The 15,209-nt window shown below is 47.2% G+C and overlaps 2 protein-coding genes across 2 annotated transcripts; one reads left to right on the forward strand and one right to left on the reverse strand.

Annotated features, from left to right (window-relative positions):
• Positions 1–12: 12 nt before the first annotated feature.
• Positions 13–14,823, reverse strand: LOC110189965 (speract receptor). The gene is made up of 15 exons (XM_020960254.2): positions 14,020–14,823; positions 5,193–5,909; positions 4,819–5,128; positions 4,214–4,464; positions 4,010–4,081; positions 3,794–3,939; positions 3,573–3,738; positions 3,307–3,397; positions 3,051–3,238; positions 2,470–2,649; positions 2,304–2,408; positions 2,180–2,251; positions 1,942–2,116; positions 562–1,882; positions 13–496 (listed from the first exon to the last, which is right to left on the reverse strand). Exons 2-15 carry the CDS (start codon positions 5,619–5,621, stop codon positions 289–291), a joined length of 3,714 nt encoding a protein of 1,237 aa, XP_020815913.2. The 5' UTR covers positions 5,622–5,909; positions 14,020–14,823; the 3' UTR covers positions 13–288.
• On the forward strand, positions 8,633–9,859 carry LOC110189964 (pancreatic lipase-related protein 3). The gene is made up of 3 exons (XM_020960253.2): positions 8,633–8,890; positions 8,952–9,069; positions 9,121–9,859. Exons 1-3 carry the CDS (start codon positions 8,794–8,796, stop codon positions 9,812–9,814), a joined length of 909 nt encoding a protein of 302 aa, XP_020815912.2. The 5' UTR covers positions 8,633–8,793; the 3' UTR covers positions 9,815–9,859.
• Positions 14,824–15,209: the final 386 nt, after the last annotated feature.

Here is a 15,209-nt window from a genome sequence, read left to right on the forward strand (position 1 = left end):
ATGTGTACACTATTTGGCTTTACTAATTTTCCTCTTTATTAATGCCGTTGGGAGTACACAGGCCTTTGACTAAATGGATTGGCTTTAGGTTAGCGCATGGATGTGTTTAAACAATGACTAGATTTATAATCACTTTCACAATATGCTGATGCCGCGCAGTTGCTAGAATTACATTGCTGATATATACTACAGACCACACTAAAAGCGTTTTTAAATACTTGGCGTAATATACTGAACACAAATATTTCTAGGATCCCTGTAAATGGGTTAAGTACTGACACTCCCGTGTTACACCTCCACGTGGTTCATCAAGAGCGGCGTGTTGGCAGTAGGATACGAGGATGGGCGCCGTTTGCTCAGCTGGCCGCCCAGCACCTCAATACTTTGACAGGAGAGGGTTAGCGAGAGCGTGGTCTCTTCGTAGCGTGATTGTGTGGATCCCCCCGAGGAGCGCCGGAGGCCCGTGTAGGAGTCAACCTCGAGCAGAGCTTCGTCACTGAAAAAGTAATGTGATTTTATTTCAAACGTTGCAAGTCCAAACAATAATAATAGCTTGCAAACCTGTGATAGCGATGGTGCTCAAGGAGACTGCCAGCGGCAAAGCGCAACTTCTTGGGAGACTCCAGGCTGGAGGAGCGGGCTAGGGAGTTGCGCAGGAGATTCTTCTGCTTGAGCGAGGAGCGTATACCGTAGTCGTTAGCCTTTTCCTGGGCCTGTTTAATGGTACCCTGGATGAACTTGTTAAGGGCCCTCGAGCCTCGTCTCTGGGATCGCTCGTAGGTGCGCCTGTCGCGCGCCTCCTCATCCTCACCCAGCAGCCAGTAGGTGCGCTGCTCCCCCTTGCCCTTCATGGAGATTACGCCACGCTCCTGAAAGTGGTAGCCCCCCAGACGATCCAGGAGTTGCCGGCACTGCCAACTACAGTGTATCTTCAGAGGTACGCCGCTCGACTCCATGCGCGAGGCCGTATTTACGGTGTCCCCAAAGAGGCAGTAGCGGGGCATTTTCAAGCCAACAACTCCAGCGCACACTGGTCCCGAGTGTATCCCAATCCGCAGAAGCAAGCGGTTAGTCGGCCGGTGCCGAATTTTAAACTCGGAGACGGCGCTTAGTAGGTGCAGCGACATGGTGGCTATCTCGGCGGCGTGCAGGTCACCGTTGCGCAGTGGCAGACCGGAAACAACCATGTAGGCATCGCCGATGGTCTCCACTTTGTAAACGTCATAGTGGCCGATTATTGAGTCGAAGCAGGTGTAGAGGTCGTTCAGAAAGTCGACCACCTGGAGCGGCGTGCACTCGGCGGACATGGCCGTGAATCCGACGATGTCGCTGAAGTAAATGCTAACCTGTTCGTAGTGCTCGGGGTCTACCTTGTGGCCCTTCTTGAGCTGATCGGCCACACAGCGCGGCAGCATCTCGTGGAGCAGGGCATCCGTCTTTTTCTTCTCCTCTTGCAACTGGTCCGTTCGGTCATCGACAAGGGCCTCCAGATTATTGGCGTACTTCTCCATCATGGCCATCATGTTGTCGAAGATATTCGGCCGCATACCCTTGCGCAGAGGCCGCAGCTTGGCCCGAATGGTCTTGAAGTCTGGCCGATCCTCGGGTCGCTCTGCCCAGCACTCGCGCAGGCACTCGCTGACGCAGTCGAAGGCCGTCTCTAGGGGCTGCAAGGAGGGCCTATACGGATGCATCTGGTCCTGCGGCTGAAGCACCTTCTGCAAGCACTGCATGGGAGATAGCCCCGTTTCTCCGAAGGGACCGCGCCGTACGTGCATCTCGTACAGGAGAATACCAAAGGAGTAGGCGTCCCCGCGCTGTGTGCCCGTGACGAGAGAGGATGGACCTTGCCTGAGAAGCTCTGGGGCGCGATAAAGGAGCTCTGAAACGAAATGATTACGTTCGGGGAGAGCACATTAAGGGGGAGTAAAGGGCACTCACTGAGGCACTTGGCCGACATGTGTTGCATATCGGTGAAACTGTCCTCAATGCCCTGCTTGAAAGCGAACAGGCCGAAGTCCGTCAGCTTGACCACCCATCGCGAGTCCACCAGACAATTGGAAGTGCACAAAGCGCCGTGGAAGCGAATGGGAGACTCGTGCAAATAGATGACGCCCTGCTCGAAGGACGAAGGAGGTCAGTAGTCGGTTCGCCATTAGTATAATGTTACAGCACTCACGCGTATAATGTCTGCCACCATGGAGGCAATGAACATGTTGTCCAGCTTGACGTCCTCGTTCTCCAGAATATCCTGCAATGGAAAGGATGGTTGAAGGAAAATAAGGGCTGGCAGAGGGACTGACCTTAAGGCTGCCCCGGGTGCAGTACTCGCTGATGATGCAAATGTTGGGAGGGTCCGTACAAGCGCCGATAAACGCGCAAACGTTGTCGTGGCGGGCGTCGCGTAACTGTGGAAAAGAACTCATGGGTTAAGAGACTTCCGGCCACCACCGGAACTCACCTACTTACTAGCTTCAGCTCCTTCTTCATCTCGCGAGTGATGTCGACGCTCTTCTTACGGACCTTCTTAATGGCGTACAGCTGGCCCTTGTACAGACCGATGGGCGTGAAGATGGTCGTGTAGCGGAAGTCGGCGTCCGGGTTGGAGCTCAGGCTCACCTGGCTGGTCCGGATCAGGGGGTGGGTAGACTGCGAAGGAAGACGACGCGGCAAATGATTTAGCAAGTGCTGATGTCAGACATGCATTGGCGAGAGAAACGGTTCAGATGGAAAGGGAGAAGCGGTTGACTTGGTTACCGAAAGATTAGCAAGGAAATAAACTTTTGCAGACGACAGAGAAAAAACGTATGTATGATTAGTTTGCATTCTATCTCCATTCAAATATAATTGCTGTCCATAAGTTGGGATTTTGAACTTCACAAATCAACAACAAATATAGTAAATGAGAATCTAAACGCGCATACATTGGAACTGAAACGTTATGTATCTTAGTAATTTATATCTTATCTTTGCCCATATTTATACACAAATTGTATATACAAATTCAGACACTTTATTAAGCTATAGTTTGCCAAGGGAGCGTGACTTACGCGCGTTTGCTTCTGAGCCTGCTGTTCCCGCTCATTCTCATGCATTTGCACCTCGCGGAAGTCAATCTTCCAGAGCAAGCTATCGAGTTCCTGCTCATAGCGCCAGTTGCGGTAAAGAACCAGTAGAACCAAACCCAGCAACAGCAGAGCGCCTCCGGCAATGGCCGCCGAAATCTCGCCAGTGTAATCTGCAGTTCAGGTTAGAAAAGTCGGTCAAAGGTTGGACTTGGACTTGGACGCGAAAGTCTTTACTCACTGACGCACTTCTCGCCGCCAAATCCGCAGCTAGGGGCAGCTGCTGGCCGCGTACCGCCCACCCAGTCAATGGGCCTGAACAGATTGAGATCCTGCGGAGAAGTAGAGAGGAACCGGATTAAGACCAAGGGCGGAAAGTGAGATGTGTGTGATTAGTGGAACCAGGCAGAAGCGCTTACCTGTGGCTGTGCGGTTGCAATTGAAGGAAATAGCACATAGCAAGTTACAAAACAAATATACATACTAATGAAGACGTGTTTTACTTACGGGCAAAGCCTCGGTGCTGCTGCTGAGGCTGCTGTTTCTGTGGCTGAAGGTGCCCACGGGTCGCAGTCCCAGCACCGTCTGGTTGCGTCCATTTCGGACCTTCCCCCTTGCTAATACTGTGTAGTTGCCGGCCGCATCGCCATTCTCATCGATGTAGACGTGATAGCTGAGAGGGACTCGGTTTAGAGTGATGGCCGGATTATATGGCCGAGAGAACTCACCCCATTGCGCTGCGATAGCGCGAGCCCTTGATGGCCGCCACAATGGCGCTGCCGTTCCTCGGCCTGCCGCCCGAATCGAGGACTTCCAACAGCGCCTTGGCGTACAGATGCACGGCATCGTAGAGATAGGCCGCCTCGGCGCTTATCTGGGGGAGGACAAGGGAATGGAGGCCAGTGAATGGTTTCAGTTTCATGCTAGTGGGCGGGTGGTCAAACCTGCTTAACGCCGCCGAACAGATTCAGTGGATTGGGGAAATTAAATGGCGGTCGCTCCATGTATTTGTTAACCTGAAAGCGGACGGCAGTGAAATGGGTCAGATACTGTGCTCAATGTGGTGAAAGATCCCAAGCTTGTGAGCAGGGATGATGGCGGATGCAGCGCATCAATCACCACCCTGTCAGGCGTGTCAGCTGTTATACCTCGTTGGCGAACATGGCGAAGGAGACGGATGCCGTGGGAACAATTCCCAGATAGGACTGGAAGGCCTGCACGGCCAGGGGCTCTACATCCTCGAGCAGCAGTCCACGCAAGTACTTCTCGGGCTTAGCCGGTTCATATTGCTCGATGTCGATGCCCACCACGAAATAATCGCCTTCCGATAGGAGTCCCCGCCTTTGGAGACTTACCATGAGGCCTACGTGCTCATAGTAGTGTCCCAAGATCAGATAGACTAGATGGATATCAAAAATGGTTAGGTAATTTGCATGTTTTATGGTTATGGTTCATAACTTATAATCTATATATCAATACTGCATCGAAATTGAACAAAAAATTGAAATACAAATTGATATATTAATCGGAAAGAACACAAATAATATTAAAAAAATTTGATATTATAAAATACTGCTACTATTATTAGTGAGGGTATAAAAACTATGAAAAATAAAGCTGTTGAACGCAAGTTTAATGAAGGCGGATAGCTCTAGCATTTAAGTAATAACTATAAACGATCCGCCAGATCGCAAAAGAAATAAGTTGGAAATTTTAATGACCCAAAAGCAGTGGAACTTTAAGTCTCGCTTACTCCTTGTGTTGACATAGGTCTGGTCCACTAAGTCATCAAAGGGATTCGCCATAAATCCGTGGTGGTAAATGGTGTTCCAGGTGCGAACGTCCCTGACGCTTACTCCAGCCACAGTTAGTGTGCTCAGAATCGTTTCGGCCACCGGTTGGTACTGACCACTGCTGTCGTCCAAGTACAAAAAGCTCACTTGGGTCCAGTTAAAGGCCAAGAGCAGGGCCACCACCGACTTGGAGATCTGCGTGTCCGGCGGTCGGGTCCTGGCAAAGGTGGGAAAATCTGCCTTGTTTGAGGGATCCCGGTGGGTGCAGTACTGCAGATGGAATTAATGGAATGGAATAATTAATGCCGCATTTCTGCAAGGATCAGCTACTCACATAGGATATCATGGGGAGGTTGAAGGCGGCCGCCATGCGACCTTCATGGACGCACGTCTCCTGGGGTCCTATGTAGGCGGCCACCTGCTGGGTCCACAGCGCCGCCGTCTGCCGGATGCTGGCCACTTCCTCGCCAAATGTTTCGGCCACAACGAATTGCAGCGAGTGACCTCGGTCACGGAGTTGACCGGCGTTCACTTGCTCCACCGCTAATGAGATGGCTCCGGAGATTGTGATGCCAGGGCGTTGGTAGTCAAGGTTTCCCGGGCGCCTTTGCGAGCCAGTAAGGTATCCGAGTGTGAAGACCTCTCCATGAACCTGCCCACACTGACTGATGGCAAGAAGGAGGAGCGGTAGTAGGCGGGGCAGGAGGTACAAGAGTCCTGAGAGGTCGATTCCAGCTGGAGCCCGACAGGGGTGCGCAAACATTACGCGAAGGAGGAGATTGAAAGATGCCTGGTTGCTCCTTTGGCGGCGCTTAATTTAAACGAAGTTGTTTCCCGCGACCACTATTGGGTTCTCTCCACGTTGCAGTATCCTTGAAAGCAAACGTTGATCCTTTAGGGCGATGCAACATTTTTGTTTATTTTGCATTTATTCCTCCTCGACTTCTCTTCTGGTTGTTAACGTGCCCGCCTGTTGTTGTTGGTTAATACCGTCCTTGTCGTGGCCAGCTTTCTGCTCTGCCATCAGGAGCTTCCTGTTTCCGACTGTGTTCTGTAAGTAAGAGGACTTTAATCACAAATTCGTTTCGCTCGAGTCTGTAACAGGAGAGGGACGAGGTCATGCAGGACTGCCTCTCGCACGGAGAAACACTCCCACATGTGTACTTATATTTATATCCTCCTCACCCCACCCCGAAAGCTAACACATAAATTAATGCACGCTACTTTGGAGGAGGCCTTCTCATATAAGTCGTGTGCCCTAATGACGTAACAGATTACTTTAACAATCAGGCGTATATTTCAGCCACTTACGCAAACATTAACTTTAATCCTAAGCTAACTACAAGAATTCTTTAAGCATTTGATATGAGCATACACAAAGTGAAAAATTACATAAAATTCTAATTAAAATAAGGAAAAGGTCAGACTTATAAATGATATTCTATAGAATTGGAAAAGTGGCATCCAGATAGCTCCCAACTCCATCTAAAAATAAAGATATAATAACCATTCAGAAATTATATTTTCGAAAGTTGTCAAGACGTTCGGCTTGTTTATAATTTTGTTCTATAGAAACTTGACTTGGCCAAGATCAAACGTATATATAAAGTTACTTTATTGTGTCGCAAAGGTCTCGTTCTATATGTCTTCAAACCTAAACAATGTAGTAAAATGGACCGGTATTAAACTTGACAGACAATACGGCCAGCGTAATGAAATTTTTATGAGAAATGGGGACGCATTATGTGTGATTTTGCCAGGACGCTGCATGGGAAGTTGCTGATAGAGACGCCACCCAATATCTCACCCCGGGGCTCCCTTCGGAAGCCTTTGTTTGCCCTTTGTCTAGCCCTCATCTCGCACTCCAGCCACATCCCACACTGCTCTGCTGATTGCTTCTTTCACACGTCCTTTGGAGCGACCACCTCCTCCAACCGCTGCTGGCTCCGAGTGAGTGCCATTGAAGCAGGGACCTGGAGCAGCAAAGTCCGCTGCAGTCGATACGAGACTCGTATTGAGAGTATTGGCAGAAACTTCTTGCAGCTATCCGAGTAATTTATTATATTGACTTAGTAAGGGCCTCATCTCTTTTCCCCAAGAGCACTTGGAACTTAGGCTGGCATGATGCCTTTCCCTTTTGACCCCACGACGGAAGTCGCTGCAGCTGCTACTGTTGCTACGGCTGGAAGGGATGATTGTGGGTCGTACTTGGAGTCCCCTACTTGGCTTTCGAAGCGCTGCGTGCTGACACGCCGCTCTATTTATGCTAATACGAGTGACTAGCCCCGCTGTCACCCTCTTCGCCACTTGCCCTCTTAACAACAAGTTTATAAATTGCCGCCATTGGCGTTGGCATCGTTTAATAACGCTTCTTTGGTCATAAATCTAGCGTAAGCCCGTGACGTGCTCATTGAGCCGGCAAGGAGGGTTTTCGGTTCTCCAGTTAATTGTTGTGCTCCTCGGAACCGAAAACCACAGGAATAGGAGGGCGTTGGGGCACACCGACTGCACTTGACACAACATTTCGCCAGCAATTTATACGCACGCCGCAGGGCCACCTCTAGGTTCGAGTTTCCGCTCCAGTTTTCCCGAATACCAGGGACAAACGTGGCCAAGGATAGTGTGTCAGATTGTCAAGCACCTTAAACTGCAGCAACAGATTCACAGTCATCAGTTATTCAGTTATTCTTTTGGTTCAGAAACTTTACTTTCTTGCTTTTGTTTAGTATTAGGTTTTATTAAACGAGTTGTTTACATTACCTAAAAAACTAATTAATCCATTTATTAAAAAAATGGCATATTCAAACATAGCTCAAGCAATTCAATCGCTAATCGTATTAAAACCGACACGTTTGCTCCACAATAAACTGCTCCATAGAAAACTGATTTTAGTCTTCTGGGATATTGGCATTGTGTCAAGTTAATATATGATGTTTTCGGACAAGAATATCGGTACGATAAAATGTTGACTGACAAAACTTCAATAATCTCCACATCACCACTAATTTGGTTTCCTGACTATGCCTAGATTTATTTTAAAAAGGGTAAAGGGAGTACGATCCGTACTCAAAGAAAGGATTTGTAAATAACAAATTATACACAAAGAATCATCGTGGCTCTAAACATTACGGACGAATTGTGACCTATGAACTCAAACAGCAGGTCACAGCTATTTAAATGGTTTTGAGAAACCTTTTAAATTAAAAGAAGGGAGCCTCAACCAAACCGAAATCTAAGCTGTAATGATACTTTAAGGTTAAGTGCTTTGATTTGGAATAAATCCAGTAGAATATGTAATGTTACAGAAAAGAGTTATCTTGGTTGAGATCGAAGAAATAGATATATGTAGATATAGAACACACAAAGTGAACTTCATTCACTCGCTTACTTGTATAAATACCCACATTTCCAAAGAGTTAATAAAATAAGCATTAACGAAATTCCTGATAACTCCCTTTAAAAATATACATGTGTAGGTACACTGAGACGCTCTATTCCAGCTCGATCTTGGTGGGGCAGCGTTATTGTTCTGCCTCATGACATTGTCGGAGGCATGAAGGCTGCCGGCGGATTGGGGAGTGCTGAAAATGTTGCAAACTGCAATCCACTCCGCATGCCAGCAGCACTCGACTGTTGAGGCTGTCAGGCAATTAAATGCAATTTGTCTGTCATGCAAATGCGGCTTCACTCTAGCATAGACCAACAGGGTGGGGCTGTGGGAAAGGTGGGAGTGGTGATGTCGACTCTAGCTGCGTTCGAAAATCTATTAGAACCATAAAAAACAACTTTTGCTTGAGGGGAAATACGAGCGGAATCCGAATGTGTGAAAATCAGTGGCCAATTGAGTGCCTTTCGATCCAAAAGCGATTGTGAGGGACCATCGATAAGTAATCTCTTATCGATCAGCAATCGCAATCTAATCGAGCTTTTGAGGAATGCCCGAGGCGAAGGGTTGCTCATCCAGCTCAGTTTTATTTGAAATGCAGAAAGGAGAACTTCTTGCTTTATTGTTGACCCTGGCCGTTGCTGCGGGTGAGTGATCCATGCCAACAAAAACGCAGTTAAAATGGACACTCATAAAGTGTGATTCCAGTCCACGCCGAGACCGGGTTCTTGCTACATACGCGCCGCATCAGGGACAGTCCCCAATGGGTGGAGGCGGAGGTGGAGGCGCTGGTGCGAAGTTCATTTTACGCCGCGGATCCCATTGTGTGAGTCACCGGTTACATGAAGTGTCCACCTTTCTAACAATGAATCCGCAGCGTCTCCATACCCCGGTGGCAAGGAAACAGCTCCTCGCCTGAGCTCTCTGCTGTGGTGTCTGCCAGGCTGGATCAGGAGGCCAGCAATGTGATCAGCGTAGATCTGGAGAATGCCAAGGATGAGGCCGAAATCGTAGAGAGCGTGGCCAACTTGGTGTCGACCTTCAACACAAATTTCGATGTGCCGCTCGATCGTATCCTGCTGGTGGGCTTTGCTGAGGGCGCTCACCTGGCGGGTGGAGTGGCTGCCAAGGTGCACCGGGACCTGGGTCGCCAAGTGCCGCACCTCACAGCCCTGGATCCATCCTCTGGGGATTCACTGGAGCACGAGCTCTCCGCGTCTGATGCCGAATTCGTTGAGGTCGTGCACACAAGTGCGGGAAAACTGGGCACCTGGGACCGACTAGGACACGTCGACTACTTCCCTAACGGAGGGGAGACGCAGCCAGGCTGTTCCAACGACTCCTGTTCGCACGAGCGAGCATTCGAGCTGCTCCCCGAGATGTGGTCCTCTGACAACGGGTTCGTAAGCGCACTGTGCGGCTCTGTCGAAACAATGAGCGCCGAGAGCTGCCGCTGGTCCACCCTGAAGATGGGACAAAAGGCAGAGCGACAGCCCTCCGGCATCTATTTCCTGGAGACACATCAGTCAGCCCCATATGCCAGGGGAGCCTACTTCATCAGCTTTTTGTGAGGAGCGAAGCCAATAAAGAACCAATCGAAGAATGGTAACAAAGGAGCAACTTTGTCATTAGTCACTGTACTGTTGGGTGCAAATTGGGGCGAGGGGCGATGAGCAACTTCCAAATTTATGAGCGTCAGGCGTTTGGCTCATTCATTATTTTAAAATCAATTTAAAGGGTCTCTCGCCCAAAGTTTGACGCATGAAGCTGCCATGACTGAGAGCTGTCCTTGTCTGCGAGCTGTCGTTATCTCGTTTCTCATGCAAAATGGGAACGCAAAGATAGAAGAGGTTCCCAACTTTTTCCTTTTTCATCTGCCAGATGCTGTCCAAGCGAAGCTCGGCGAACGAATAAAGGAAGAAAACTTCATCGGGAGTCTTGTGCTTTGCAGTTGCCTCCATGCATGGTTCCCAATAAATGCGGATTTATGGAATTGAGTTGTTTTAAATAATACATTGTATATACGTAAATACAATTATTATTTTAAAGAGATATGTAGAAAACGCTTCTCTTACCACCTAATTAGACCAATAAATACAAAATAAATTCATAGGACTTTAAACCCTCTTAGCGCCGTTGCCCTCCCTGCAAAAGGATAAATGTTGTGCCACATTTTTCATTGGACTTATAAAAAAATTCCTTTGTGCTCAACATGCCTTGACTTTTTCCCCATCGGATAGCTTCGTCCCTTCAACCCCGAACCACCACCCATCGTCCTTAGTGCTCCTGCTCTGTGCGTGTCACTTGAAAGTCGCGGGAAAGGAAAACTGTCACAAATTGCATTTAAATGCGCTGTACTTAAGTTTATCTTTCGGGAAAGTGTAAGCGGATGTCTGAAACTACCTTCGACCCTCCTCGGTTCCTCTGGCTCGAACGACTTTGTGGCGAAACCAATTTGCTGCGTGCCCAAAAGAAGTTCCTGGGCCAATCCTCTCAAGCAGTGCGCTCACGTCTTTCCCTTTCGGATTTTGTTTTCCCAAGCTGAATGACAGATCCATTTGATTGCGAAAACAGCGGTCAATACACAGTCTTTATGACCCATTGCTTGCGGATATCAAACAATCACTCCAATTACGCCTAATGATGATCAACCGTTGACTGATAAGGTGTCAAAGTTTCGCGATAGCGACCGCCCAAAAGCATGCCACTAAGTGGGCACTATCTAAGTTTTCCTCGCGATAATTAAGGCCTAATTAGTGGCAGGATATGCTTATCGCATCTTGAAATGTTTTTTTCCTGTGATTTATGTTCAGTTTTCTGGAAAGACAATTTAAGTTTGCACATTTTTTGCTCAAGCCAAAGTGGGCTAAGCGTGCATTTAGCCCATAACGTTGACTCATCTTCTTACATCGCGGCACATGCCCTCTTCGGTTAGCTTAAATCTCAGTTTCGGGTTCGGATTTGTGCTCTTGGCATTAAATATCAGGCCATAAAGTAGAAGCACCCACCCAACACCACGAGAGCTCTATGGAGCCAATAATGGCTCTGGAGGTGGGCCATTAGGTCGACCTCAAGGCACAAGTCCTGCTATGCGTTCATTGCTTCTGCACTCCGTACTTACAGGGGAGCAAGGGTATATGGAATTTTCGAAATCTGTTCACTGTTTACTGTCAAAAGTAATGCTCTCAATTTCATCTATTTGGAGCAAAACTATATTTGTTTTTAAGAAAAAACTAGACCAAAGACAATATAAAGAATAAGATGGGTGTGTGCCCCAGGCTTCCTTAAATGTTTGTGAAATATCTGAAAAAGAGCGTACTCTAGATCTGGTCAATAGATGTATGTATCTATATTAATATTTATATTATAATTTATAAAATATATTACATAATTTGTTACAAACATATATTATTTATTATTATTATTTTTATTATATATTTCCCAGGTATCTGGCTGTCGACCAGTAAAAATTGATTGTTCCTATTGTGTTTTTGTGGTTTCCTATGGCTCCCAGAGAACATTGCTGGAAAAATATATAGCCATTACGGAACGTGTAACAGAAATTAAGTCGCAACAATTTCATTTTCATTTCACTTTGTTTCGCTTTGAGCGCTCCTTCGCTTTCCAGCTCCCCCTCCCCCTGCTTTTCTAATGTTAATGTTAATGAGCACAGAAATGCGTTTGCATTTGGGAAGTTGGAATTGATAAGGAATCTCGCGTCGCCCCAGCTGCCCGCTCTCTTCATCAATTAAAGTTCCTTTGAGATCCGCACGCACGTTGCCAAGGTGCTCCCCCCTGGCGACGAGCTTGCGTTTATGGCTATGTTAATTTTTGTACAACAATTTTATGGGATGCCGTTGGAACGGCTCACCAAGCAGGGCCCGCTGCCGCCCCCCTGCACGACCACTCTTCCCGTACGAGCCCCATGCCCCATGCCCAGAACTGTGCCAACTGTGGGTGCGGCTTTTTGTCGCCAGCTCAACCTGGTGGCGCATTGTTGCTGCTTTTGCTGTTTGTGGCTGTGAGCCCTGATAAGCGACAAGCAGAGTGTAACATATGTCGAGCGCGCCCTCCCACTGCCCCCAAAGAGGTGCTTTACATTCGCAGCTGAGTCGAGTGATATGCCGGCACTTCAACAGCAACAGCAAAAGCAATTCCCCCGAGTGGAGTTAGGGGAACCGATTGAAAAGCCATCTGCATACAGGTTAATTAAATTTGCATGACCCACCGCCAGGTACGCCGCAGGTGTAAATAGCATGCAAGTTCGGACCGGGATGGAAAGACTATTTTGCGGGTAATTTGCGTTCCGCTGAGGGACATCCTCTGCGCGAGGCATAATCTCTCGACCCCGTTTCGTGGCTAATCAGCATTATTACTTTTATATATTGTGGGTACTTAGCTCTTTAAAATAATGTGCGTAAGCGGAGGTGACGTGACTGATAGCGCTTTGCTCGAAGCCAGCCAAAAATTTCCAACGCCACAAAGTTCGGGCGCCACCTAAAGGCCGGCTAATGCCCCGACTAATGCGAATGCTGGCCACAGGCATTAATCATTAATCATTTTTACGTTTGCCGAATGCAATTGCAAAAAGTCACAGTGCGCAGTGCGTTTACGAAGCAGATACATAAAATTTGGATGTATAATTTAACAGTGGACATTACAATAGCAATTTATAGCAATTGAATTGGGGAATTGATTAATTTATATTTTCATTTTGTTAAATCCATTGCCATACTTTTATACTAGCAATAAGTACAACTTCCTGACTATATAATATTTATACATACATATGTATGTATATAGTAAGTATTTTTGCAAAAGTCTTTTGGTTTAAAAAAGGCATACGATCATTTATTTTCCTGACTCGGAAGTCGGAAAACTTCTCTTCCCGACCTTTGTCAACATACCAATGTACCATTGCCAACACACTCTAGTTTTGTGGGTAAATTCCTAAATAGCTATTTTTATAAACATAATTTATATGTATGTATGTTATATAATTAATTATTTATTTCTCATTACTATTTTTTCTTTTGCCCAGACATATGCAATTGTAGCGTATAAATATGCCATAAAGTGGCTTAAAGTATTTTTTAAATTTGACAGTGAAAACATTTAAGATACCGTAATTAACCGGCATTATTCCGTTGACCTCATCTGTGCGGCTGTCGATTTGCCGTTGAGTGTGGTCAGTGACAGAGCAAGGGGCAGCGCAGCCAAATGCAGAAGCCAGGCCGTGCAAGAAATATGCACACCGCCGAGGCAGTGGGCCAATGACAAGCCCCCCGCTCGTTCTCTGCATTGGTTGGCCCCCCTTCCCAGCCCCCTGATCACCCACTCACATTCACACTCGCACTCACACACACAAACACACACACCATGCGATCGCAATTTGACAGCGGCGTGCTTATGACAGCAGCGCAGCCTCTGCCGGCACAGAAGTACGCGCTGGCATGCTGCTGCACCAGCCGCGACTGCTGCGGCGCCGCCACGCGACTGAGTCATTTGCAGCAGCGACAACCGCGGCCAGCAGATGAAATTTAAATAAACTGTGAAAAAAATGACAGTGCTCTGTGAGCCTCTCATTGTTTGGGCTGGCTTCGACTGGGTCACTGTTGCTGCTTTTTATTGCGCTTATCAATTATTTTCCCATTGCATGTGAATTGTATGCAGATCTGGTGGCGGCGGCGGGGAGTGTGATGGTTTTGTAATTGCGTAAGAACTGTCATACGCACTGTGTGCGCTCTCTTGAGCTCTTAACGGTACTCGGACTCACCTCCCTCGTCGGTGGCGCTTCGTTGGAGCTCAGCTGGAGCACTGTTAATTGGACTGCAATTGGATTTTCTAATTTGGAGGACCGGTATTTATGGGCCACGGAGTTAGCGCTCTACTGTGGTCCGAGCGTGGTTCTTGTTGACTTATTCGACTATTCCACGCGGAACAAGCCCGGTGCTCAGGGAATTTGGTCACGTCCAAGGCAAAGTGAAACAAACGCAGTCGGTGCAAAACTAGATATTCTGCTTCAATTGCGAGTTCTGCATTAATGAAGCACTCTCGAGTGGGGTCCGCGAATGTGCGATAATTTATTAGTGCCACATTTGCGACACAGATTTCGATTTCGGACACGGACAGTCACTGCGGGGCGGGGGCCAAGGTAATTCAATTTCCTCACGCGCACACTGCCTGACCCCTTTCGGCCGTCTGCAAACGCTAATAACGGGCCTATGCCAGTCTATAAACACAATTTCGCCAAATTCTGCCCATCAACACGATCCATTTGCCGAGCCGTTAACGCACTTGCCTCCGCCGACACCTGTTGCTGAAAACGCGCCAATATTGGGTATTCGCAGGCGACGCGGCATCCGTGATGCAGATAGATGTCAGCTCGGGCATGCAAAAGAGTTCGCCGCGCTCCGCCTTTCTCGTTTACGAAACCAATTGTGTTGTAAACATCCAGCACGCGCCGCTTTATTTGCTTTTCAGCTCGCCTCAATTCCGACAGTCTGCAAACTCCGCGCACGTCTTGAAACTCCCGCACTCGATTTCACACTCGTTGCTAACAGTCAACCGCCAAAGCTTTAAAAACTGTAGATGGGTATATGACGATAAATGATATCGATATTATCGCCTTACGTATTAAATATCGATAATGAATATATATATATTTTTCAACGGAAAGGATAGTTTTAAAATACAAATATTAAATATTTATGATTTGCTTAGGTCCCTGGCGAATTGAGAAATTACTTAACCAATTATCGAATAAGTGTCGATTCCAAAAACAAGAAAGATGCAACAATTATGTTTTTAATTTGTGTGAATAGCAATATATAACAATTATAAATGTAATTGCTGTTGAATTTAATTGTTAATCCAGCCTTTGTTATTTTTTAAATTATTTAATTTAACAATTATTAACTATTTATATATTTTTTGATAGTTAATAATAAATTTCCCCTGGCAGCG

The sequence above is a fragment of the Drosophila serrata genome, unplaced genomic scaffold (genome assembly GCF_035046125.1).
Source record: "Drosophila serrata isolate PLE 108 unplaced genomic scaffold, ASM3504612v1 contig_17, whole genome shotgun sequence".
Lineage (NCBI taxonomy): Eukaryota > Metazoa > Arthropoda > Insecta > Diptera > Drosophilidae > Drosophila > Drosophila serrata.

Coding starts and splice junctions, on each gene's coding strand:
- LOC110189965 (XM_020960254.2), bottom strand. CDS start 5,621: ATGTTTGCGCACCCCTGTCGGGCTCCAGCTGGAATCGACCTCTCAGGA. Junction 3,940..4,009: donor TGTTCGGCGGCGTTAAGCAG/GTTTGACCACCC, acceptor GTCCTCCCCCAG/ATAAGCGCCGAGGCGGCCTA. Junction 2,117..2,179: donor TGGTGGCAGACATTATACGC/GTGAGTGCTGTA, acceptor TCCTTCGAGCAG/GGCGTCATCTATTTGCACGA.
- LOC110189964 (XM_020960253.2), top strand. CDS start 8,794: ATGCCCGAGGCGAAGGGTTGCTCATCCAGCTCAGTTTTATTTGAAATG. Junction 8,891..8,951: donor GACCCTGGCCGTTGCTGCGG/GTGAGTGATCCA, acceptor GTGTGATTCCAG/TCCACGCCGAGACCGGGTTC. Junction 9,070..9,120: donor TACGCCGCGGATCCCATTGT/GTGAGTCACCGG, acceptor ATGAATCCGCAG/CGTCTCCATACCCCGGTGGC.